Below are 24,768 nucleotides of genomic sequence, written 5' to 3'. Positions count from 1 at the left end.
AGATATTGTAAAGTAATCTTCATCAGAGTTAACCACTGCTGGGTGGACAGAAGAGTCAGAAAACCCTGGTTGAACCCGAGATGAACATTGGGCCCAGTGTCAGTAAGTTATCAGAACATCTTTTAAATGAATAGTTCTTCAGGGATTAATTCGGCCTCATCCGAATCCAGAAATTTCTGATATGCTGGTAGAGCTCAGGTTTATTATCAGCTTGTGCGAGATGTCAATTTTGAAAACTCCACCTCCACATCACTATGTCCAATTCTTACACAAAACTAAAACAGTGAGACTCAAATTATGCAAATTACGTACATTAAAAACTGACATAGTCCTACCCATAGAGGGAAGCATGAAACTTTTTAAAATTTTTTTATTTCATACAAATGGAAGCAGGATAAATGATCCCTTGGCCCAAGAGACTACTGTTGCCATCAAGTGGCATGCAATATGATAGACAACTCCAATCTGCATTGAAATATTTTGAAAGTGATAAACCCAATAAAAGGTCCTTCAGATCCTTAACATCCAAGGAGCTAGAGGATAACCTGGTTTTTTTGTGGTGTTGAACACACATAAAAAATGCACGTTACCCTTTGGACAGGACGCTTCTTGATTACAACTAACACCACCATCAAACCAATCACTGCCCGATGGACAGAGAGTTGGATAAATAAACCCTGACAGAACCTTGAACCTGGTTCCCATACCAGTCTTCCTTTTGCTTGTGTGCCGAGTGCTCTACAAACCACACTGTTGGGATCCCTCAATGCCTTTGCAATTGAGCTTAAAATATTGTAAAAAAATGTCAACTCACCCCATGATCTTTGAGCTTTTTGGCAAATTTGTCCAAGTCGGCCCTGATTCTGGCCTGCTCTTCTTTCAGCATAGCATCCAGCAGCTCCCTGTCAAATTGGTAAACAGCTGCTGGACATAGGCAACAAATAAAAACAACAAAATATATTGATTAAAATAATAAAGTCAGTAAACTTTCTCAATTCTAATACAACCAACATTGGCCAGCTTTTCAAAAAAATCAAGAATATGTATTACAGTCCACTCCGGATAATCGCAACTCGGTTAATTTCAACTTTCGATTAATCGCAACATTTCCCAAGAAATGAAATTAATTTTATATAAAAGTAACTGGTTAATTGCAACATACTTCGGTTAATCACAACAAATATTCGACCCTACAAGGAGGCAAATTCAAGGGATCAATCAAACAAAACCTCATGATTAGATTTCATCATGTGTGAAATCATGACGTGTTGAATAATCCAGAGCGGGTGGGGTTTAATGCTACAGCAGTGTGTCACCACACTATTAGAGACAAAAAGAAGGCAGGGCTTTGCAGTTCGGGTCTGTGCGGTCATGTGACCATTAGATATGAGGTGAGTGATCTGGCCATGGTTTAGACAACAGTTAGACGATGACAATTTTGAGGAGAGACAGAGATGTTATCCTTTGTTTTGTGATTGACAACTGTGCATTGTGACCAACGGGTTTGGTGAGAGCTTATTGTCTCTCATCGTGGCTAATCTCTTCGACTCTTACAAATGTTGAGAACAAAAAGTGAAAGTGAACCCAATTTGTGACCCTCCGCCTCGAAACGGTATTAAGTCGGATTTTTCAATTTTGGGTTTTTGGTACCCAATCACAGTTTATTTTATGCTTTAAAATTTGATACCAAATTTATATAATTCTGATTATTTATTGTCGAGATATGACCGAAACAATTCAATTATTACTTTTGTAGTTATTCATTATTATGTAAGATGTTCTTAAAACACTGGGGAAAAAAAAACACCGACAATTGCTCACTTTTTCAAGAATTTTTGATATTTAAATAAAGAATCAATGAAATAAGAATTATTAATGTGAATCTTTTGTCTTATATAATAGAGAAAATACGATTTCAAAATGCCAAAAGTTAAAGAAGGTTGAAATTTGAAAGTACAGTTTTGAAACTACGTGAAGCCGGGTGGGCAGGGAAAAAATTATCAGGAAAGAGGATTAGAGAGGAAGAGAGAGAATGAGAGAGTAAAATACACACACACACACACACACACGAGAGAGAGAGAGAGAGAGAGAGAGAGAGAGAGAGAGAGAGAGAGAGAGAGAGAGAGAGAGAGAGATATATAGAGAAAAAGAGGAGCGAGAGGGGGAGGGGAGAGAGACTGCTTGTGTTAAGAGGACGCGAGGGAAATATAATAAAGATTGAAACCTGTATAAGTGTATGTGTGTGTGTGTGTGTGTGTTTGTATGTGTGAAAGAAACAAAAGGGAGACGGAGAGAGTGAGGTAGACATGAAGAAAGGGATGGAGGCGGAGCAAAGAATTGCAGGGATAGTTTAAGAAAGCATTTTGTTACAAAGTAAGTCATAGTCAATCAACTGGAAACATATTGACCAATGAGATTGCAATTAAAGAAATGGGCTGGTCAAATCAATCATTGCATTGTTTCCATTTTGAATCAGATAACAGCTTGAGGAGGAGGGGTGGGGCTTATTGTGTAGTGACTTACATGAAAACATGTTATTGAATCTCTCAAGTTTTCCTTAGCGTTCCACCACATTGTTCATTGTCTAAAAAGACCCCCCCCCCCCCCTTTCTTTCAGTATACAAAGAAATCACGACAAAACGAACATCCATCTCTCTCTCTCTCTCTCTCCCTCCCTCTCTCTGTTTGTCTGTCTCTCCCCTTCATCTATCTATCTATCTATCTATCTATCTATCTACATATCTATTTATCCATTAATAGGTTTGTCTGTCTGTCTGTTTATCTATCCATTTCATTTTTTAGTTACAGTTCATTAATTGTTGAAGGCTCTATCTATTATTCTGCTTTTGTACTTAAAATTAAATGTTTATCCTACAACAATCTCTGTAAGTGTAAGATTAGGCAACTGTTGTTCTATTAAGTCTTAGCATATCCTATAATTTCATGAATAATTAAAGAGGGACAAAGGAGGACCCCCACCTCAATCATTACAAAATACAGCTAGACACAGATATAAAAGCACGTGGTGTGTATCAAAATGCACAAACACACACGTATGTAACACACGCATGCTGACGTCATGAAGCATCATCCGAGCATTATGGCCTACAGCCACAACGCATGTGATGAGCGTTGACCAATCAGAATCATTCATTTGTAAGGTTGTCAGGGAAAAACCTATGTTTGTTTTTAAGGGTTTAACGGCGCTTGCAACACATTTAGGTTATATCAGCGCCAGTAAAAAGGAAGAAAATGGGATAGTAAAAAGTTCTAGAATTACAATTAAAGCACCCAAGAAAAAGTAAGACAAAGGGGAATTGAGAACAAATAGGGATCAGATGTAGATTCCAAGACCATACCACCAATGTACTCAATTTGAAATCACCTACAAGTCTCATCCAGACACAAGCATAAAATCCAACAAAGAGGAACACACTCAAATGCTTACATTATACATTCAAAATAAAAATAATAATACATAACAGAGAGATGATTTACAAGGAAAAAAATATCATCTCCCAAAACAATAACTGCATTTGACTGTTTCCCTCCCAGCTAGGATTCCGGCCAGTGCCAGGACAAAACCAAGAAATCCCACTCCGAGACAAAGACAGAAAGCATGTTGGATAACAGATATAAGGGGATAGAAGACACAGTATGTACCTCCCTGCCCGCTATGGGAGGTCAGGATCCCCACCCAGAGGGAAAAACCTAGACTTGTTTACAGTTTTTAAAGTTCATTATTGGTTGAACCATGAAATTGTGGAAACAGTCATGCTTTCTCTGAGATAGATAAAGACACGCCCTTTGCTGTGATATCTTACATCTTATTGGTGGAGAAAAAGACTCGGTATTACTAAGCTTTGGAAAGGGTGGCTCTCTGAGATAAAGTCAACTCTCGTTTTGAATGTGTCACTGATAGTTGCATTTTTAAACTTGAAATTTATATAACTTATCGTCAATGTTTATGTTGAATTATTATGTTTTCATGTAGAAAAATTATTGTAGTTTCTGAAACAACCAAAAACTGAAATTTGATAATCTTGACCATTTCCACTTTAAAACCGGTTTTCTTCGTTTTCCAAATCCCGACTTAATACCGGTTCGAGGCGGAGGGTCACATTTTAAGATGTCAGCTTGCCTCAAAGCTGCTTTTGCTTGTCAAAATCTATACAAGGCTGCCATATATTTTTTATTCCAATCAAATTGCTCAGTCTGTGGTGGACTAAGAACAATGTTTACAACTACTGGTTTGAGTTTACCATATATGAGTAAAATGTTGCAATAGTGGACAGGAAACTCAACTTCAGTTAACTGCAACTTCGGTTAATCACAACATTTTCGCTGATCTCAAGGTGTTGCAATTATCAAGAGTGGACTGTACTACGAATGGGTGAAATATTGTTTAATAGATTTATTCTCAAATTGAAATTTAGTCAAATTTTCATAACTTGGACTTCTAGCCTTTGAACATGTTAAATGTAATCAGTCTACTATACTATATGACCTTTTCATGAAGTTTACATTTGTGACTTTGAAGATCGAGATCCTTAACGGAGGTAGAATAATATAGCTTTACCTGTAATTATGCTAAACTGACAATATTTGAAAAGCTGATCAATATTATTCATATTTTTAAAAACAATGCCAAATAGTTTAAAACTTTCTGGCTTTACCATCTTTTTACTAAAACAACGTCCTTTTGTTTGCGTAAATTTACCTTGACTTTCTATCTCTGATAGCATTACTGTAAACAGACAACGGATTTGATGTATAAAAATATAATACATTGAGCATGGTTTATGAGGTAATAATAATGATAATGATAACGATAATAATAATAATAATAATAATAATAATAATAATAATAATAATAATGATAATAATAATAATAATAATAATAATAATAATAATAATAATAATAATGATGATGATGATACACGACATTTATATTGTACAATTTCATCACGGTGCGATGCTCCATGCACGTTACAAATAAATATACAAAATTAACATACCATATAAAATGTATACCACAACGATATCAATAGCAGCGGTGTATGTAAAATCTTATCAACATCATGAAAATGTAACGATAAAAAGGTACTTTAACAATGATTTAAAAACATCAATAGATTTTGCTTCTCTTATCCTTCTGGGTAAGTCAATCCACGCAAGGGTCCCAGTGAGGGTAAAGGAATGGCCACCATAACATTTATAATTTATAATTAATAATCATTTCTATGAGTAAGCTTCGTTTTGTCAGTCGAGGATAGTAAATTCCTATTTGGTATATTTCTAACATGCTTTTAATGTAGGTGCTTCATCATTTAGGCTTTTAAAACAAAACAGAGCAATATTACAAATGATTCTTTCCTTGACAGGCAGCCAGTGCAGCTGTTTTGTCACTAATTAAGCTGCACTATTGTGTGATCTGCAGGTGCGAGATTTTATCATGGCTTATGTGAAATAAAAGACCATTGCAATAGTCTAGATGTGATAAAATAAGAGCTGTGACGAGTTTCATTGTATCTTGAGTAAGGAAATCTCTAACAGTGGATATTTTCTTAAGATTATTTGTAACAGTTTTACAAAGGCTGAACTAAGAACTGAATCAGAGATATAAAGTCATGAAATGAATTGATGAAAACTCACACGTTGTCCATTTTGTAGAGTGCAAAATGTCATTCAATTCTGGAACGTAGACAAGGACTACATGGTCTCCTGGTCGATGGATATTCTCAATGAACCCTGGTTGAACAAAGAAATGAAACAATTGTAACAATGAAACCAATTCTTGCTTTGCATAAGAGTATCTGGATACAAACATACCATTGATAAAAATCAAAGATTAATTTAAAAACATTTTATGAAATCTCGATTTAACATTGAAGCTTTTGTATTGCTCATCAGCAATTGACTTGCTAAAATGATAACCATAATTCTTCTCGGTAGACTTAGGCAAAATTGGATATTTATATTCAAAGTAGCAACAGTGGAACAATTGAAAACAGCAGCAAGTAATCTAATGCAGATTGTCATAGTAATGGTAGGAATTTAAAAGCTTCCCTATAATTTTGAATTGATTTACTTTTAAGAAAATGGTCCTTTTTCAAATATATTATCAGTAAAAAAAAACTGATGCCTGCATCAAAATCTATTGGGAATTTATTCAACATTTTGAGGCGCATCTCTCTGCGTTCGCTGATACCGATACTATCCGCGAAAAATAGACTATTTTAGCTAGATCCAGGGTCTTCAAAATAACGTGTGCAGTGTGATACGAACTGAAATGGAAAGAACGAAAGAATGAACTGAAGCCGAACTGAAATGGAAAGAACGAAAGAATGAACTGAAGCCGAACTGAAAAAGAACAGCAAGAACTTTCGGTACTTTCAGTTCGAAAAAAAGGAAGGAAGGGGGGCGGAGCGGGTCCATCGCTCTAAAATAAATACTTACATTCTAATCCATAATCCGCGTGTTCACTACCATCCACAGCAATAATGCAGTTACGAACTTTCTTCTCACTTTCTGCGCCTTGTACTTGTTCAGACATTTTTAAGCGTTAGAGTTAGAAAGTCAAGATCACTGGTTAAGATTTCTTCACTTCCAATAATCAGCCTCAATGCTTACTCGCCACCGGTTCTAACACAATTTAACCAAAAACAAAAGAAAACAATGAAGTCTCACGAAGAAACAGGTGTTCAGTATTCAGTCGGCTCGTTCCTCGGTCTTGATTTGTCGTCAGTGTGTAAATGCGTACTGCGTGTCAAGTCAAGGTCTTGTACACACACAACACACACACACACACGACACGTAGATAACATTTCTAGCAGACCACACATTACCGGTCATTCACACTAAAATATTGTCAATATCGATATGTCTTAATCAATCTTTTTCATTTGGTTTGAAGAGTGTTTAACAAGACTAACTTCAAACGTTTCTCAATTCAATCATTGAAAAAATTTAATGAATTTAGGAAACATGACACATAATTTGTATTATGCGACACATTATGTAATTGATCAGTGTTCTATGTTTTGTTAAAGTATCGATATCCCCCACAACTTTTGGAGTTGGGAGTCCCACTTTTCCTTTGTGGGTCGGTGTTAGTGTTAACGGATGAACACACCTCCCGCCTCCCTCTATCAGCTGATTAAAATTTTTGTTAAGATTCAACCACGGTTTCTTTCAGATAAGAGAAACGAGACCTCCCTCCAAAGTTTTGTCGCATTGTACAAGGACGCGTTACAGTAAATACCAAGTCTTAGAGACGGTTTAGATCGCAAAATATTGCAGTGAAAAAAAAATAAAAGCAGTTTTCATATCAACATGGAGCACGAAAGGATTGTTCTGATTGCCATGGACGAGAGTCACCACTCCGATGATGCTTTTCAATGTAAGACATACACTTTTACTTTTACTTTATTTGGTACATTCTTACATTGCTAACCCGAGTTATCTACATCGGTTTTCATGAAAGAGAAATAACCAACCGATAAAAACGTTGCAATTTTTGTATCTTTCTGATTCGCTTTTAAATAAGGTAACGAATGGCCCTCTGCTTGCATTCCTATTCACAGCATAAAATTATTACAATTTGCCATCTAAGGCAATTATTTTATTAGTTAATAAATGAGTTGACCATTATGATGACGCGTTGAGTTTTTGTTTTTGTTTTTGTTTTCGGAAAGTAGCCATCAAGTGATTCTGGTGCCATCTAGTTGTGGCATTTCTTTTACCAAAGCCACTTTCAATAGTTATTTTGTTCTCAACCATTACATTTTCATTGTTACCATCTTCCACAAACATCGTGCATCATCACAATTTTCATTATTGTTATCGTCTCAACACTATTGTGATCTTGGATCATTGTGAATCGGTATTATGATCACAAACAGCGTAACCTCATAATGCTTATGATACTGGATGGAGTTTTTTTATTACCTATATTCAACCGATGCTTGAGATAACTTTTTCAGCAAAATAATCATTTACATGTTGGATGAAGAAGCAATACAGTGTCCCTCACGATTATAGTATGTGTGTATATATATTCTTTCACCTATGCAGTGGCTAGCACACCCGTCAACTGAATGTCCTCGTTGGGGACCAGCTTTTTCCATATGAGCCGCATCCAAAATACCGGGGGGTGGGGGGGGGGTGAAGCTGGACTGCAGCCTTACCTATCAGGTGCATCTTGAAGGAGTTGCCCAGAAAATAGAGAAACGCAACAGTCTTCTTAGGAGGCTGGCAGGATCAACTTGGGGTGCTAATCAAGTGCTTTTGAGTACGTCCGCCTTTTCACTATGCTATTCCGCCACAGAGTATTGTGCTCCGGTGTGGGGTAGAAGCAAGTACATTGAGAAGGTAGATGTTAAACTTTGCAAGTCCATGCACATAGTGTCGGGAATGCTGGCAACATTGCCTAGAGAATGGGGCCTGATAATTCCAACAATCCAACCTCCAATGTCCGGCGAGAGGCGATTGCAAACAACTGGCTTAATAAGATCAAAGAGAGAGGGACTGGGGATACCCCTCACAAGCACATAATGGACGGTGCCCCTGTTTCGAGCCGAAATAAGTCCCAGCAACCCATTGTATGTAGATTCCCTAACTTGGGACAGAGTTGCATATATATGAGGTGGAAGTCAGTTTGGGCGAATTCAATCCCTCAAGGGAGTGGGGACATCGACTCCTCGAAACTGGAGAAGTTGCCAGGCTTCTCCACCAGCAAGAGGAGACACTGGGTGGCAGCCAATCAGCTTTGGTCAAGAATCTGCTTAACAACACGTTCATTGCATTAGTGGGGACTTGTCACCTCTCCAACATTTACATGTTGTGGTAATGAGCCTGAAACCGTAGAACATCTAGTTGAACGGTGCGTTGTGACAAAGCTTCCGGGCGGGTTAATGATGGTGCATGAGTAAGGTACAGAATTTGCTGATTGGGAAGATCGTCGTAACATAGTAGTGTGAGCACCATTAGAAGCTGCTACCCTGACGATAACATTGATGAATTATTGTACAACCATTCTCATTCTAAAATTGCAATTGAGAGGGTTAGGGGTTCTGAAACACAATCACTGATTCCTTTTTTTTCTGCATGTATCTCTCTTTCCGAAATCACCTCTCTATTTATTTTTACTTATTTTTCAATGATCTCATTCTTGCATCCCACATCTCTTTCTCTCTCTCTCTCCCCCCCCCCCCCCGCCTCTTTCTCTCTTCTCTCTCTCTCTCTCTCTCTCTCTCTCCCCCCCCCCCCCCCCCCTCTTTCTTCTTCTTCTTCTTCTTCTTCTTCTTCTTCTTCTTCTTCTTCTTCTTCTTCTTCTTCTTCTTCTTCTTCTTCTTCTTCTTCTTTCTCTCTCTCCTTCTCCTTCCTCATCCTATTTACCCCCTTCTCCTCCTTACCCCGTTCTCCTCCCACTTTTCATTCAACCATATTGTCAAGGAACTCTTAACTGCTTTCACATGTTTCATACTCCCGTTTCTCTACCCTTGTGACACACATCTTTCCATTAATGCTCTGCATTCATTAAAATGCCTATCCTAACCTGACCAATTCTCATCACCCATTTCAATCTATAACTGTTGTCTAATCACCTTAACCCCCCCCCCCCCCCCCCCCCCCCCCCCAATCTCTCTCTCTCTCTCTCTCTCTCCCCTTAAAAAAATATTTTACCCTCAAAACTAGTGCTACCACACAAGTACTACTACTACTACTACTACTACTACTACTACTACTACTACTACTACTACTACTACTACTACTACTACTACTATTACAACTAATACTAATACAATGATGGAACGTGAAGATAGAAGATCGTAGGATCATATGTTTTAACTTTAGTGCCTAACTTATTCATTTTCTTCCTCATTCATATGTTTAATGTTCACTTGTGTGTTAATGAATAATATAAGCTTTATAGTATGTAGTAGTAGGAGTAGTAGTAATAGTAGTTTTTATTATTATTATTATTATTATTATTATTATTATTATTATTATTATTATTATTATTATTATTATTATTATTATTATTATTAGGGAAATTCCATGAAAATGTCAACCGAAGGGGTGTTTTACAAATTCTTAAGAACATATTAAAATTTGGTATCAATTTGTTGGAAAATCATTCAGGATTATGAATATAAGGATATTTCGTGCATATTTGTGATACAGGATGCTTATTATAGCTTAATGTAAGGGTATGCCCTATTTGAAGAACGAAAAGACTATTTTCTCAATATTATAAATCTTGCAATTTCTACAAAATTATAGCCACCTTTGCTGTTGTTTATTGATATTAAAACAATTATAAGTATCAAGAACCTATATAAACATTCAAATTTACGATTTTAATGAAATGTTGTCCTCATCGGTCGTTTTAATGACCTTGGGAAATTGTATGTCAGTCCGTTACCATTAAAACAGTATTTTTTCATCTACGAAAGATGTGATTGTTGTACAGACTCACTATTTCAGATTTTCTGTTCTTACATGAATGGCTTAGCACTGTAAGATAATTTTTCAAGAAATTTATCATTTAAGGTACTTTTGTTGGGTAACGGACTGACAGTAACAGACTGACTAATTCTATTTTAATTCAAAGACAATATATAAAAGTTGTTTTTTAAGTCTCAAGAGTAATGTCCACTCCAATGTGTTTCAACTGATCAGGCAGCCATTTTATAAACATTTGGATCATAAAATTTCAAACACTGGTCTTCAACATCAAGCCTGCTATTTTGCAATAGGTAAGTTGAATCTTTTAAAGCTTGTGAATCTTTTGATCACTTGAAGATTTTTGCTATGTTTGAATTAAGGGAAAAACCCTGTTTATTGTTCTATAATATCCTTATGGCAATGGAGCCAGTAGTAGTCTTCTATTAAAGGGGCAAGAAGCCCTGGGAGAAATAAAAAGAAAATCAAACATTTAAATTAATGTGAAAAACTTTTGAGTCACTTTAAATGTAGTGGGTCAGCAAGCTGTTTAGCTGTGTATAATGTCAATATTTTAGTTGTTACAAAGTAATATGATACAAGTTAAAAATGAGTTTTATTTTCTTAGTTTTATTGTATTATTTTTAAGAAAACAAGATTTGCTTTTTATTCCGATTTGTCTTTCATAGCTTATGATGTAATTTCGCTCAATTTTCTTTATTCACAGGTTCAAGTTTCCTACTCTATCCATGGTTCAAATTATCAAGAAAGACTGAAAGCTGATGGGCATTACGTTGTTTAGGAAAAAGATAGGCAACAAAAGCAGGAGTCTCAAAGAAAACTTGAAGTGATTGTAAAGGACGCTTAAAAGAAATAACGGGATTTTTTCAAGCAAAATGGAAAAAAAAAAGAGAAAAGCCGATCAAGTTACAACTCCAAAAGAAAGTAAACCAAGCACACCTAAATCCACATCTGCCTCACATTTCAGCACAGGAAAGTAAAATACTGAATTCAACTTTGAGGGTCTACAATCCTCCCAAAAACTTTTTCAAAAATTAAACTATGCCTGTCCTGCTAAGGGCATCCAATACATCAACCAATACTACTACTACTACTACTACTACTACTACTACTACTACTACTACTACTACTACTACTACTACTACTACTACTACTACTACTAGAGAAGTAGTAGTAGTAGTGGTAGTAGTAGTAGTAGTACATCAACTACTAGGTATTAGACTGCGACTGTGTAGTCTTTTTGATTCGACACTGGCCTTCGAACCCATATGTCCCTGGTTCGAGTCTCGTTTTGGGTGGGACAAGGTTGAGTCCTAGGAAAGGGGCTTTTTACTGGTACATTATCGTATCGTACTTGGGTAAAAATTGAGTACTTGTCCGGTGACAGCGTTTTCTTTGTGGAGAAACAAAATTATAATATCGCCTTACATACGTGATCTTTGATGATAATTGTTGCTGTGGGTTGTGGACAACTTGGTAGTGTAGTAGTAGTAGTAGTAGTAGTAGTAGTAGTAGTAGTAGTAGTAGTAGTAGTAGTAGTGGTAGTAGTAGTAGCGGCGGAAGCATCCGCCATTATTAAATATTAACCTTTTGTGCCACGTGTCCCATGAAAGGAATGTCGGTGTATGGATTGAGTTTCGACAAGAATATATCATGGCCGATAGTATGATAACAACAAAGAGCCATTATCAAAGCCACTAACCAGTACGCGACTTTTTTTTTTTTTAATCCTCTCTTGATTGTGTTGGGTTTTATTCGAAGCACAGGTCACAAGCCCCAGCAGCTGTATGAAGTATTTTAACAAGTACGCTGTTTTTCGTGAATATTATTTTTAAAATATCTCTTTGAGTGCTGTGAATTCAGATATAAAATAATAGATAAATAAAATAAAATTCCCTTTATTCATCCCATAGGGGAAATTTGTCTCAAGGGTCTATTCCATGGGAAGACTGGAATAACCCAGGGGTCAGCCGCAATTCAGCGCCGCAAATTGAGAAAGGGCAAGGTAACTTGCTCAAGGCCACACAGCGCAGTGGCGGTGATCGAATTCGGTACCGTTCGTGTACGAAGCAAAGATCATACCGCTGAGCCATCCTGCCCCCTGAACGTGGCAAGCAGAAGATGAAATTTGACTTTTTTGGCTCGGCCTAGATGTACATTATTAACCCATGTTGTTGTGTACTTTTCATTTGTTATGACATCGGTGTGCACTGTGCATCATAACAAAATAATTTTTGATTTCTGGAAATTAATTTCTTTCAATTTTTTTTTCTTTCTTGCACGTTCCAGTGTCTACCTCTTATACATATATTTCTTACTTTGAAAAGAAAGAAAGAAATATATTGGCTTATTTTAATTAATGTAACGCTACTAGAGTTGATGTCAAGGAAAACCTTTTGTTTTGTTTTAAGTTGAATTTTTTTTTTTTTGTTTTTTTTTTTAATTGTTCAGACACTGCAACAATATATACCCAAATAAATTAATAAACCAATAAATAATAAAAAGATAGATGGATAGATATCAAGATAGACAGACAGACATAACAAAAGATAGACAAATAAATGATTAATGAATAAATAGATACTTGTTATCAATCTCGTGAATGCATTCTTGTATCCCGTGACACGATTTCAGACGCAAGCAGGTTTGATAATGAATGATAATAATAAAGAGAACCCGGTGTTATTTTTTCTCACAGGACACGTAAAGCGGTCATGTGGTTTGAGTGTGATGAGAGAATACTTTTATCCTATTTCCACCAGGGTTGCTGGTAAAATAGGGCTTTGTGTTTTACGATTGTGCGTTATAATAAATTCAATAATTCGTGATAGATGAATGCATGTCACGTCGTAATGTTTGTAAAGCATACGCTATCGAATGCCCTTTTGTCTGTTCATTCATGACTTATGTCACGTAGGCATTGATAACACTCGTATACCTACTATCCATGGGGGAAAAATTGATTATGGCAGGGCAACCGCTGCTACAAGCGTTTTGCTATGAATCAGCCGGCAACAATTAACTGTGTACCTACACATTTGTAGCAGAGGATTTTTTATTTTTTTTATTGACATCAATAGTCAACTTTAGTTCTATTCAGAATGCGGCGATCTCCGATCTACCACCGGTGATGTAGGGAAATTACTGGAATAGCAAATATTTATCTATGTATCTTGACTCTACACTACAATTATTTTGGTCATAGTCGTAAGATGATTTCTTTTATGATTATGAATTGTGTGTGTGTGTGTGTGTGTGTGTGTGTGTGTGTGTGTGTGTGTTTTATGCACCATGGCAATCTATACTATCCATTTGTTAAAGATAATTTTTTTTCAATGCTTCAGAGCCATCAAGCCCTCGGAGCCAGAGTTTATCCAGGTTTCTATAGCGTGAAGCAATTGCTTGCAACTCTTTGGATAGGATTTCCGTCAGATCTACCAGACTCAGCTACCTAATTATTGCTGGGTGGACAGTGGGTCAGAAAAAATCTCGACTGCACCTGGGATCGATCTCAGTCCCTTTGTTTGTTAAGCGAGTGCTCTACAAACTGAGCTATCGGGACCCTTTGGTAAAGATAGGCGACCTTTTAAAAATAAAAACAAACAACTTGGCAGCACAGGCCAAAAGTGGATGGCATAGACATGACAAAGACGTAGAATCCTGAAGTTGTCATAATATTCTTTATGATTGGAATGCACGGACGGCCGAAGTCTTCAAGCACCGCATACATTTATATTTCAAGTTCGGCAAGACATTTTTCTCCATTCTTTCACTATGGTTAACACCCATATTTCAAGATCTAACTCCGTGTAATGAATGCTCTTCCAAGAATTCTCATCTTTGTCATTGATAGTTTCGAGATGGCTTCTCTTATGGGTTCCCTATATTTTTCGTTACAAACTTTTGTGTCCATTTTTTAAAAATTACAACTCTTTGGTTTTGTCTTGACCTGCCTTGCGTCTTTATCTGGAGGAAGTAAGAAAAGTCTTTTAAGAGATATGTAAACCTAATCGACCATCGATCTTACTGTTCTTTTATGTATGTTATTGTTGCGACCATTTGGGCATGTTCCTCTTAATATGGATCCACATTAGCCAAACGGATGGATCGCACTTGGAATCTGCTTTTTGTCTTCTGCTTCAAGTCGTCCCATAATTTATCTTAGCACTTCTTGGGTGCTCGTAAATACAGATCTGCAATCATTTACATTTCCCCATCATCTCCATGTTATCTGGCGCTGAAGTGACATAAGATTTACAATAATTGACCCCATGAGTATAATTTAATTTCGGCTTGGGTGAGATACTGACTTTGTCAGAAAGAGAAGTGGCCATTCATGAGTTTTTGGATGAATCTACAGATTAAGGCTAAGAGACTCTTTTCCTCCTACATCCTGTATAATTGTCCTCTATTTGTTGAACATGGCGTTGTAAATGTAGATGTAGAATTAAGTTTTTTTTAATAACTGAAAATGTGTCGCATGATATTGTGTGGGTAAGCATATTATTTGAAACTATGGAAAATACGCGCTTAGTAAACTCTAGTATACACACAATTAATGTACACATAGATAATCATGATAAGAATGTTATTATTAAGGACGTCAAATCCATTGTGTCCACCTCTCCAAATTTGACCTTTCCTCATCGGTTATAACCTTGCCTCTTCTTATCTACCACCTCTACTCCACAGTTACAGTCTATTACAATGTGTTGTGTGGTTAACGAGTCGTATTATGTGGTGTTATCTAGGGTTCAAAAGAGCTACGGGTCAACGTCCTTTAGAAGTTTAATCCGTTAGCGGCAGAGCTATATTTTACTCGAATCTAGTGTTCATCATCATCCATCGTGGCTGGTACTCTTGAGTACGTTGCCGGTCAGCTGTCTCCACGAACCACGGTCCTCTGCGGTGCGCATGAAATCTGTGTTGCTTTTAAAGTCACATTTGGCCATTCTTTGGTGTTAGGTTTCGCCTATTTCACCAAATAGCAGGAATAGCCCTCAGTGGTGCCCGAGTCGCAACGCTTGTTCTGGCACAATTTGGTATGATGACATTGATTGGTTGGGCAATCACAATCAGATAAATAATGGGGAATATTATTATTATGATTTGAAAGAAATTGAGTCTTGCTGATAAAGGTCCTATCTTAGCTAGCTGTCATTCTGCAACGATTACTTACTTATCCGAACCAGCAGCCAGTTGAGCATCTAGTCCTTCGGTCTTGTGCCATGACGTAGAAGTTAGACGTCTTTTGTAGTTGTTCCATGTGACTATATACACTGCGCTACTGATGTTTTGATTTGGTGGGAGGAATGTGCATCTCTGGTCTTCAAGAGGTTGACATTCAAGCAATTGGTGTGTTGCTGTAATTGTTATGACTATTTATTTAGATATCTCCACGGTTTTTTATGCCCAATGCGCTCCACGATCCTTCACTTATTTTTGCTTGCTGACCAAATGGAACCAACTTTCCATTTCATACCGTACACAAGTCGCCCGTTATACACACTCTTTCTCTTCTATTCATTAACACACTAAAAATTCCAAATTGTCACATCCAATATATTATGTTAATGATATCTGGTTTCGGCGACTCAATAGTGCAATATTTCGGGTTTTTAAAAGCGTCAAGCGAAAATGGCTGTGGTCAATGAACGGTTGGATGAAACTGACTGAAGAACTCTGACGTCAACGTCGAGTCTTTGAGTAAGACGCATGATATTATCCTTATCGTTTTTTATGAACGCGGACTAACGCTTAGTCTCTGACTTTGGTCAAGGACTTTGAAAAATCCGATTTGATGTAAGCTGACCAAGCTAGTCTCGCCCGGACTAAAATCACGACACCTCTTCCGACTAGTTTGGCCAAGTTTTAGTCATTTTCTGAGGCCGGACTTCATGTTTAGTCTGAGACTAGTTACTAGGATACATCATAGCGTCGACAAGATAGCAGCTATTTTTAGATTGAAAGAGCAAGAGCCCAGCAGCTAGTCAGAGACTAGAAAACGTTAATAAAATCGCTTAGGCTTAAGGCTATCAAGGCATTTACTATACTAGTAAAGAACAAAATCTAGTCCGCTTACATAAAATTGGGCCCCAGATGTGACAGCCAACTTGGCTAATAGATGAATAAGTGATAGTAGTACTTATTGTACAAAAAAAGACGCTTCATTCAATTTATACATTTTGTTCAATTGCATTTGCTGGGGTAATAAATGAAGCATTGTAAAGCGCCTTCAACATGGTGAATCCGAGGCCATGCGCTATCTTGTGCGGCTATGTGGTCTAGTGGTATGACACTCGCTTTCGGGTCGGAAAGGTCCTGGGTTCGAGCCTCGCTCAGCGCATAGTTGAGTCTTTGGAGAAGGCTCTTTACTCACATTCTCTCACCGGACTCAGGTGGAAAATGAGTACCTGGTCGTTAACAGCGTTGTCTCTGTCCGAAAAAGTTGTAATATCGCCTAACAGGCGTCATGTCCCATCCTACATGTTAAATGTTGCTGTTGGTCAGGGACCCCTTGTAAAGCGCTTTAACCACGTTAAGTGGATATTGCTCTATATAAAAGCTCATTTTTTAAACAATCTAAATGTTCATAATATTGCCTTGAACTGGAGACAGACTGTAAAGGGTGCTTGCTGTTATATGAATGTTTGAAGGAGTGATTAGAATACGTGTACTGGAATGTCGAATGTAAACATTGAAAATATTTTCTAACTTATTGGTGTAGCTCCCTCTGCAATAATACTATTGGACATAAAAATAAGTCATGTCTCTATACTATAATGGAATTCATAATAGTTATGAATAGCCTTATAGTTCTACTATGCTATTATAGGAAATAATAATAATATGCTGCCCGATCGGCTTCTGTTCATTTTTTTTTCAACAGTGTGTAATTAAAATAACATCGAGCCAACTTATTCTTGATCTTTTATATAGAGCAATATCCACTTAATGTGCTCAAAGCGCTTTACAAGGGGCCCCTGACCAACAGTAACATGTAACATGTAGAACGAGACATGGCGCCTGTTAAGCGATATTACAGTCTTTTTTTTCCGACAGAGACAACGCTGTTAACGGCCAGGTACTCATTTTACACCGGAGTAGGGTGAGATAATGTGAGTAAAGAGCCTTTTCCAAGGACTCAACTATGCACCGAGCGAGGCTCGAACTTGGGTCCTTCCGATCCGAAAGCGAATGTCATACCACTTGACCACATAGCCGCATATTCATATATATATATATATATATATATATATATATATATATATATATATATATATATATAATATATATATATATATATATATATTTATATATATTTATATATATAAATTCATTACTTCGCCATGCACAACTTTTGTTGGTGGACGATGAAATTGCTTCGATCGATGATGATTATATCACCGTCATTTTTAAACTTTAAGGACAAGATGCCTACCCTGCATTACAGAATGGTTTTGATGAAGTTTCTTAAATGCCATTTTAAAATAAACTAAGACGTCTTTTATTTTAAAGACCATTCGTTTAATAATAGAATAGACCAAGGATTAACATGAATTACTGAGAATGGGTGCTGAAAGAAACTTGGCTGGGAATTTTGGACTTTTTAAGATAAAGTGAACAAATGAGTTTTGAAAAATATATGGGATTATCTACTTTTCCTTAAAACGGTCCATTACGCTCAACCCCCCCCCCCCCCCCCCCCCCTCTCTCTCTCCCTCATCTAAAAAAAAAAATAGAAGGAAAAAGGCCAGTTGGCAGTTAATGTGGCTTCTGATAAGAGTTTTCTATTTCTCTATATCTATTGTGCCATCTATTCAATGCGGCGTCATATCCTAGTCATGGAATGGTACATCTTGGATTTTGCCAAGACCCTGGCTGGAGTCCTTTTCTGACTTTCCTTAAGAGAGGCTGTTGGATGCGGATGATTATGTTTCTATATGAGAGAAGATGATTGTTTTGTCTTTGCCCTTTTGTAAATCATCACATCGGATAAGCAGCTGTGGAGAGAGAGAGAGAGGGAGAGAGAGAGAGAGAGAGAGAGAGAGAGAGGGAGAGGGAGGGAGAGAGAGAGAGAGAGAGAGAGAGAGAGAGAGAGAGAGAGAGAGTTAGCTTTGTTAATAGTTCTGACCAAACTTCGACCATGACCTGAATAAGAAATAGTAATTAACTTAAATTATCATTATCAGAACAGTCTTTCATTGCAATCTACCAGTTAACCCCTTTATTTAACCCTCTCCTTACCAACTATAGTAAAATCGTCACATTCGTTACGAGTCAACCAACATTTTTCTTATTCAAATTTCTTTAGTACATCATAAAATTTTAAGGAAATGAACGGTGTGTTGTAGAGCATGATTTGCTTAAGAAATAATGTATCGCAAGAACCTTACTGCTATTGTGTTTGAGTGATAAAAAATCGTATTTTTGTGTTGGGTGTGAAGTTTTGGGGAAAATGCTGAAAATGGCTGGTAAGGAGAGAGTTAACGGCGAGACTGAAATGCATATTTATTTTGTGGTAAACCGTTGACACAACCGGTATTTACAAAGAGAGCAGTTGCTGTGTTGAGAGTTGACTTCTCGACGCACTCTTCGCAATTTCTGCTATCTTGGGAACACCGATAAAGTATGTTTGACGAGAGTAACCCCCCCCCCCCCAAAAAAAAAAATAAAAAAAATAAATAAATAACTGCGCTTGTAAAGGGTTTGATTTAAATAGTGTTCACACTTTTATCTGCCGATTGTCGTGTATTGTTTATTTATTCATTCATTCATTTTGAACTTTCAGACTACATGAAGAATGTTCACCTACCCAAAGACCACGTCGTTATGCTGTATGTACCAGAGTATCACACGGTCATCCAGTCACGTAAGTTCTACAAAGAAAAAATAGAATGAATACGCACGCATGGCATAATTTTAATTTCTAGATAATATGACACAACCCTATGATGATAGCACTGTGTCAAGATTAGATTTAATTATAGGGAATAAAGATTAGATAATATATCATTATAATTATCTCCATGTCATGCGTGCACATCCGTTCGTTGTACTATGTACGTGTACTACTAACCCCTATCCCCCCCCCCCCCCCACCCCTCTTTCTCTCTCTCTCTCTCTCTCTCTCTCTCTCTCTCTCTCTCTCTCTCTCTCTCTCTCTTTCTTTCTATCTCTGTGTGTGTCTCTCTCTCTGTCTGTCTGTCTCTCTCTCTCTCTCTCTCTCTCTCTCTCTCTCTCTCTCTCTCTCTCTCTCTATCTTTCTTTCTTTTTTTTTCTTTCTTTCTCTCGCTTTCTCGCTCTCTTTATACTTATCGGCTTTTCAAATTGCATACCAACATATCCACTTAACTATCTGTCTGTCTGTCTGTCTATCGTTCTGTGCCATTCTCTGTAATCCCCCTTGTGTCATACACACACACGCACACACACACACACACACACACACACACACACAGAGAGAGAGAGAGAGAGAGAGAGAGAGAGAGAGAGAGAGAGAGAGAGAGAGAGAGTGTATAATATTCGTCTACTTTAATTTGGGTTAACCCAAAAGTTGAGTTATCCGCCATTTTGACTATAAAACCAGCATCGTAACAAGACAATTTTAAAACAAAAGAATATTTTTAATTTCACGTCATTGGGACAAGTGGATGGGTTTTAATTGGATTAACTTTGGAATATCATTGCTTCAGTCCTCCAATGTTATCCCAGTATAAATAATAATATTATTATACGTATTGGTACATCATACAAACCTGTTACATTTAATTATGCGTACTGGTGCATGACCAATAACACACGTTTGCATTTCATTATAGGGTTGTGCCCGGTAATTTGTGCCACAGATTTAATTTCATATGACCGTTGCTATGACATCAAATTATGATGGCGTTACAGTCAGATATGTAAATTGATTAAAGATTATGCACCAACTATATAGCACATTTTTTAACAGTTCCGTATTATAATAGGATTCAATAGTCTGATGTCACGTCCGCCTAGCAGCGAGCAGCTTGGTTCTAAACAAAGAAAATCGGTACTTTTTATTTTTCATGCTGGTTAGAACTTTTTCACTGTATAGAACATTTTCAACAGTTCTGTATGATAATAGGATAGGATTCAATAGTCTGATGTCACTTCCGCCCAGCAACGAGCAGCTTGGTTCTAAACAAAGAAAATTGGTACTTTTTATTCTTCGTGCTGACGAGAAATTTTTCACATGTCATGTGATCATAATGTATAAAAGTCAAAACATGATCAGATTTATAATGCTTTTCTCCTCAGGATACACTTTAAGGCTCGTCGGAGAAGTATTTCATAAGGGCGTCCGCCATTGTTCCGATAGTTTAGAATCAGTTCCTAAGTTACTGTGCGTCATGACGAGGGAAGTGACGTCACGACTCTCTCTCTCTCTCTCTCTCTCTCTCTCTCTCTCTCTCTCTCTCTCTGTATGTGTGTGTGTGTGTGTGTGTTTGTGAGTGTGTGTGTATATATTTCGTCAGTGATCTCAGCAGGCTACGTGGAACCGAATCTCCAAGATACCTGATATACGCCCCTTTTTGTATTGAGAGTCCAAAAATATCCGCCAATGCCTAGTGTTAGGTACTCATTCACACTCTAAGGCGAATCGACTGATTTTAACACTTTTTTTCTCGTCATGATCTTAAGCAGAAGCACTGGGTAGGTTCCTGACCTCCCATATTGGGCAGGGAGATACTTACTGTGCCTGTATCTGCTGTTTTCCAATTGCTTTCTGTCTTTGTCTTGGAATGAGATTACTAAGTTCTGTCTTGACCCTGGCCGGAGTCCTTGGCTGGGAGGGAAATAGTTGAATGTGTATAGTTATAGTTTTGGGAGATGATATTTTTTTCTTGTAAAGCATCTCTATTATGTAGTTATTTTTTATTTTAACATATGGTTGTAAACATTTGAGTGTATTCCTCTTAGTGGGATTTTGTGCTGGTGTCTGGGTAAGACATTAAAAATTTTCGTAATCCCAAACTAAGTACAGTGATAGTGTGCTCTTGGAATATACATCTGTTCCCTTTTTGGTACCATTCCCCTTTTGTATTACTTTTTCCTCGAGTCCTTTTAATTGTACATCTAGAATGTTTTTTACTATCCAATTTTCATCCTTTTAACTGGCGCTGATATGACCTAAATGTTTTGAAGCGCGGTAAAACTCTTAAAAACAAAACAAAACATATTTAATGTTATGTAGGTAGGGGGGCAACGTGGATCAGCGGTACGGTCTTTGCTTCTTACCCGAAAGGTATCGAGTTCGATCACCCGCCGCTGCGCTGTGTGGCCTTGAGCAAGTCACCTCGCCTTAGCTCAATTTGCGGCGCTGCATTGCGGCTGACGCCTGGGTTATTCCAGTCTTCCCTTAGAATAGACCATAGAGACAAATTTCCCCTATGGGATGAATAAACGGAATTTTATTTTATTTTATTTAGTTAGTTAGAAATGATGCCTTTCGCATTACTTTGGATCACTTTGTGTCGTGAACCCGAGAGAGATCCGAAACCACAAGTTTGAAAAAAAAAAAGGCTGTGACGAATTGAATCAATTTACATAATCGGGTTTGTTGAGATGGCGTAGGTACTCGAGTCTCGGTGACATTCGTTTATCATTGGGATTTTATCTACATTGGAAGATTTGATTGGCTTGCATATTTCCCCGTATGAATTTCGTCGTCTTATCGCCTGTTCCAATTCTGATTTAAAAAAATAAAATAATAATAATAATAATAATAATAATAATAATAATAATAATAATAATAATAATAATAATAATAATAATAATAATAATAATGATAATAATAATGATAATAATAATAATAATAATAATGAATAATAATAATAATAATAATAATAATAATAATAATAATAATAATAATAATAATAATAATAATAATAAATAAATAAATAAATAAAAAATATAGATGTTTTTTTTAAAAATTAAAAACAAATAATGAGAATAGAATGCTGCTTCAGACTACAGGACATTTTCAGACTGTCTATAACAACGACCGCTATCATTAAACTTTAATTTTGACTTTGCCTGAACCGAATCATAACAATGTATGTCAGAATTAATAAGGCCACACTGCTTTACTATTGTTTTCAAAATATTCAAAAGATCTCTAGTCTGATTTCCTCCATTTTCTTCGTATTTCCCCTCCGCCTCCTCCTCATCCATGACCTCCCCCCCCCCCCCCCCCCGCCCCCACCCTTCATCCCCTTACTCTTATTTCCTCCTCCAGCCTTTCATCCTCCCACTCTCATATTTATATACTCTCCTCCGCTTTCGTCATTATAAATTGAACGGAATTGATGTCACTCAGCTCTTTGGGTTTTTTTCTTTTGTTTGTTTTTAGACATTCTTTTTAATGATTAGTTCTCGCTACATTCTACCAGTCAGACTATAAACGTTCAAGGTTACACATAGTTTTGTGTGTTGGTAAATTATGTCCGGCTGGATGTTGTGCCTTTTTTACCTAAACATACAGAATCAATACCCCTTCCTTCTTCTTCACATCTCTTGTTTCTCTTTCCTCCCTCTTCTATCTATCCTTATTCCTATTATAACTCTTTGTTTTTCCTTATCAATCTCCTCTCATCTTTGTATTTAATTCTTCTTTAATCCATTGCTTACCGCCCCCCCCCCCCCCCCCCAAACCCACCCTTCCGTATTCATTCTCATTGTCATTGGGTTTTGTTGTTTTGTTTTCTCCAGCCATGGTCATGACTGACACCAGCGTTGTCACAGACATCCTCAAAGAGGAGGAACATCGCATCAAAGGATTCCTGGAGCAGCTTGGTCTCAAGATGAAGACAGCAGGGGTATGTGAAGTGAACGTTCTCCTTTTAATAGGATTCATCAATAGTCTGATGTCAGGTCGCCCAGCAACGAGCAGTTTGGTTCTAAACAAAGAAAATTGGTACTTTTTATTCTCCACGCTGGCGAGACCGTTTTCACGTGTCATGTGATCAGAATGTTAAAAAAAGTCAAAACCTGATCAGATTTATAATGTTTTTCTCCTCTGGACACACATTTTTGCTCGTTGGAAAATTATTTCATAAGGGCATCCGCCATTGTTCCGATAGTTTAGAACCAGTTGCTAAGTTACCATGCGTTATTACGAGGGAAGTGACGTCACGACTGTTGAAGGCTATTAGATCATAATAAGATACAACGATCTTCCACCTCATCTATTATGAAAATGTGCACGAGCAACAATGTCAATTCTTTTCTATAGGGAATGAGATTAGCGCACAACCAACATGACGTTCTCTCTCTAATAACTTTTCCGCCGGTGACGTCACAGACTATGGGTGACGTCCAATCAAGGGACGCTGCTCATTCTCTATTGCTTTTTTTTTCTCTCCTAAAAAGATAGGAGGGAAAAATAAGAACATCGTATATCTGAATAGGGCTGGTGGTTGGTTGGGGGGCTATTGGCAGTCTTGTATCTCCTTAGACTGTAACCCCTGTTTTTGATAAGATAGAAGTCATTTGAATCGTTGGTTGTGTGAAGCAAGAGTATTCTGGCCAACGTTCTCATTACATGTCTGTTTGTTTTTTTGGGGGTTTTTTTTGTTCTGTTTGTTTGTTTGGTTGTTTTTTATTTTTTTATGTTTTTTTTGTTTGTTTTTTGTTGTTTTTTTTTTGTTTTGTTTTTTTTTGTTTGTTTTTATTTGTTTATTATTTTAGGAGTACAGTAGACGGTATTAATGAAAACTGTTTAATAACTTGTCAACTTTTTGTTTCCTCAGATTGGCGGTAAAGTCAAGAGTGTGGGCGGTAAACCAGGCGAGGTTGTGGTCAGGGTGGCCAACGACGAGAAGGCCAATCTGATCGTGATCGGGTCACGTGGTATGGGGACCATCAGGAGGACTCTACTCGGAAGCGTCAGCGACTACGTCATGCACCACTCACATATCCCTGTCCTCGTATGCAAGCACCCAGATCACCACAAGCATTGATTAGTCGGAACAAAATGGCCGGCCGTACACTGACAAAACTCGAAACGCTTTATTTTTCATTTAGGCCAGAAAACATTTAACTCTCAAATATGTGACCCTTCGTCTCAAAACAGTATTAAGTCAGGATGGTTAAGATGTTGAAAATTGAACTTATAGCCAGAAATATCAAACTTGTGTCGAATTTGTATGTTTTATTGAGGATAAAGGATGCCATATTTTAGGATACTATTCCCAACGATTTATATTCCTGACCAGTTTAACATTTAATTCGGCTTTTGAGCATATGGTTTGTTCAGACTTAACCCAT

The 24,768-nt window shown here is 37.2% G+C and overlaps 2 protein-coding genes across 3 annotated transcripts in view; one reads left to right on the top strand and one right to left on the bottom strand.

Moving 5' to 3' along the window:
* Positions 1 to 785: 785 nt before the first annotated feature.
* Positions 786 to 6,751, bottom strand: LOC144974593 (uncharacterized). Of its 2 annotated transcripts, none has more exons than XM_078917612.1 (3): positions 6,460 to 6,747; positions 5,656 to 5,751; positions 786 to 921 (listed from the first exon to the last, which is right to left on the bottom strand). In XM_078917612.1, the coding sequence occupies exons 1-3, from the start codon at positions 6,554 to 6,556 to the stop codon at positions 806 to 808; spliced, it is 309 nt and encodes a 102-aa protein (XP_078773738.1). In that variant the 5' UTR covers positions 6,557 to 6,747; the 3' UTR covers positions 786 to 805. The 2 variants fall into 2 exon arrangements, with proteins under 2 accessions (XP_078773738.1, XP_078773737.1); XM_078917611.1 differs by having other exon boundaries at positions 790 to 924; positions 6,460 to 6,751.
* Positions 6,752 to 6,789: 38 nt separating this feature from the next.
* LOC144974592 (universal stress protein Sll1388-like) overlaps positions 6,790 to 24,768 on the top strand; it is a 128,403-nt gene continuing 110,424 nt past the window's right edge. Inside the window, exons 1-4 of the mRNA XM_078917610.1 lie at positions 6,790 to 7,402; positions 19,262 to 19,342; positions 23,212 to 23,318; positions 24,252 to 24,715. Coding sequence (XP_078773736.1) covers positions 7,336 to 7,402; positions 19,262 to 19,342; positions 23,212 to 23,318; positions 24,252 to 24,461 — 465 coding nt within the window. The 5' untranslated portion in view covers positions 6,790 to 7,335 and the 3' untranslated portion in view covers positions 24,462 to 24,715. The remainder of the gene's footprint in view (positions 7,403 to 19,261; positions 19,343 to 23,211; positions 23,319 to 24,251; positions 24,716 to 24,768) is intronic.

The sequence above is a fragment of the Berghia stephanieae genome, chromosome 6, assembly GCF_034508935.2.
Source record: "Berghia stephanieae isolate SIO BIC M18660-M18661 chromosome 6, UCSD_Bste_1.3, whole genome shotgun sequence".
Lineage (NCBI taxonomy): Eukaryota > Metazoa > Mollusca > Gastropoda > Nudibranchia > Aeolidiidae > Berghia > Berghia stephanieae.
The sequence above is the reverse complement of the archived record's forward strand: the minus strand, read 5'-3'. Positions and strand labels throughout refer to the sequence as shown.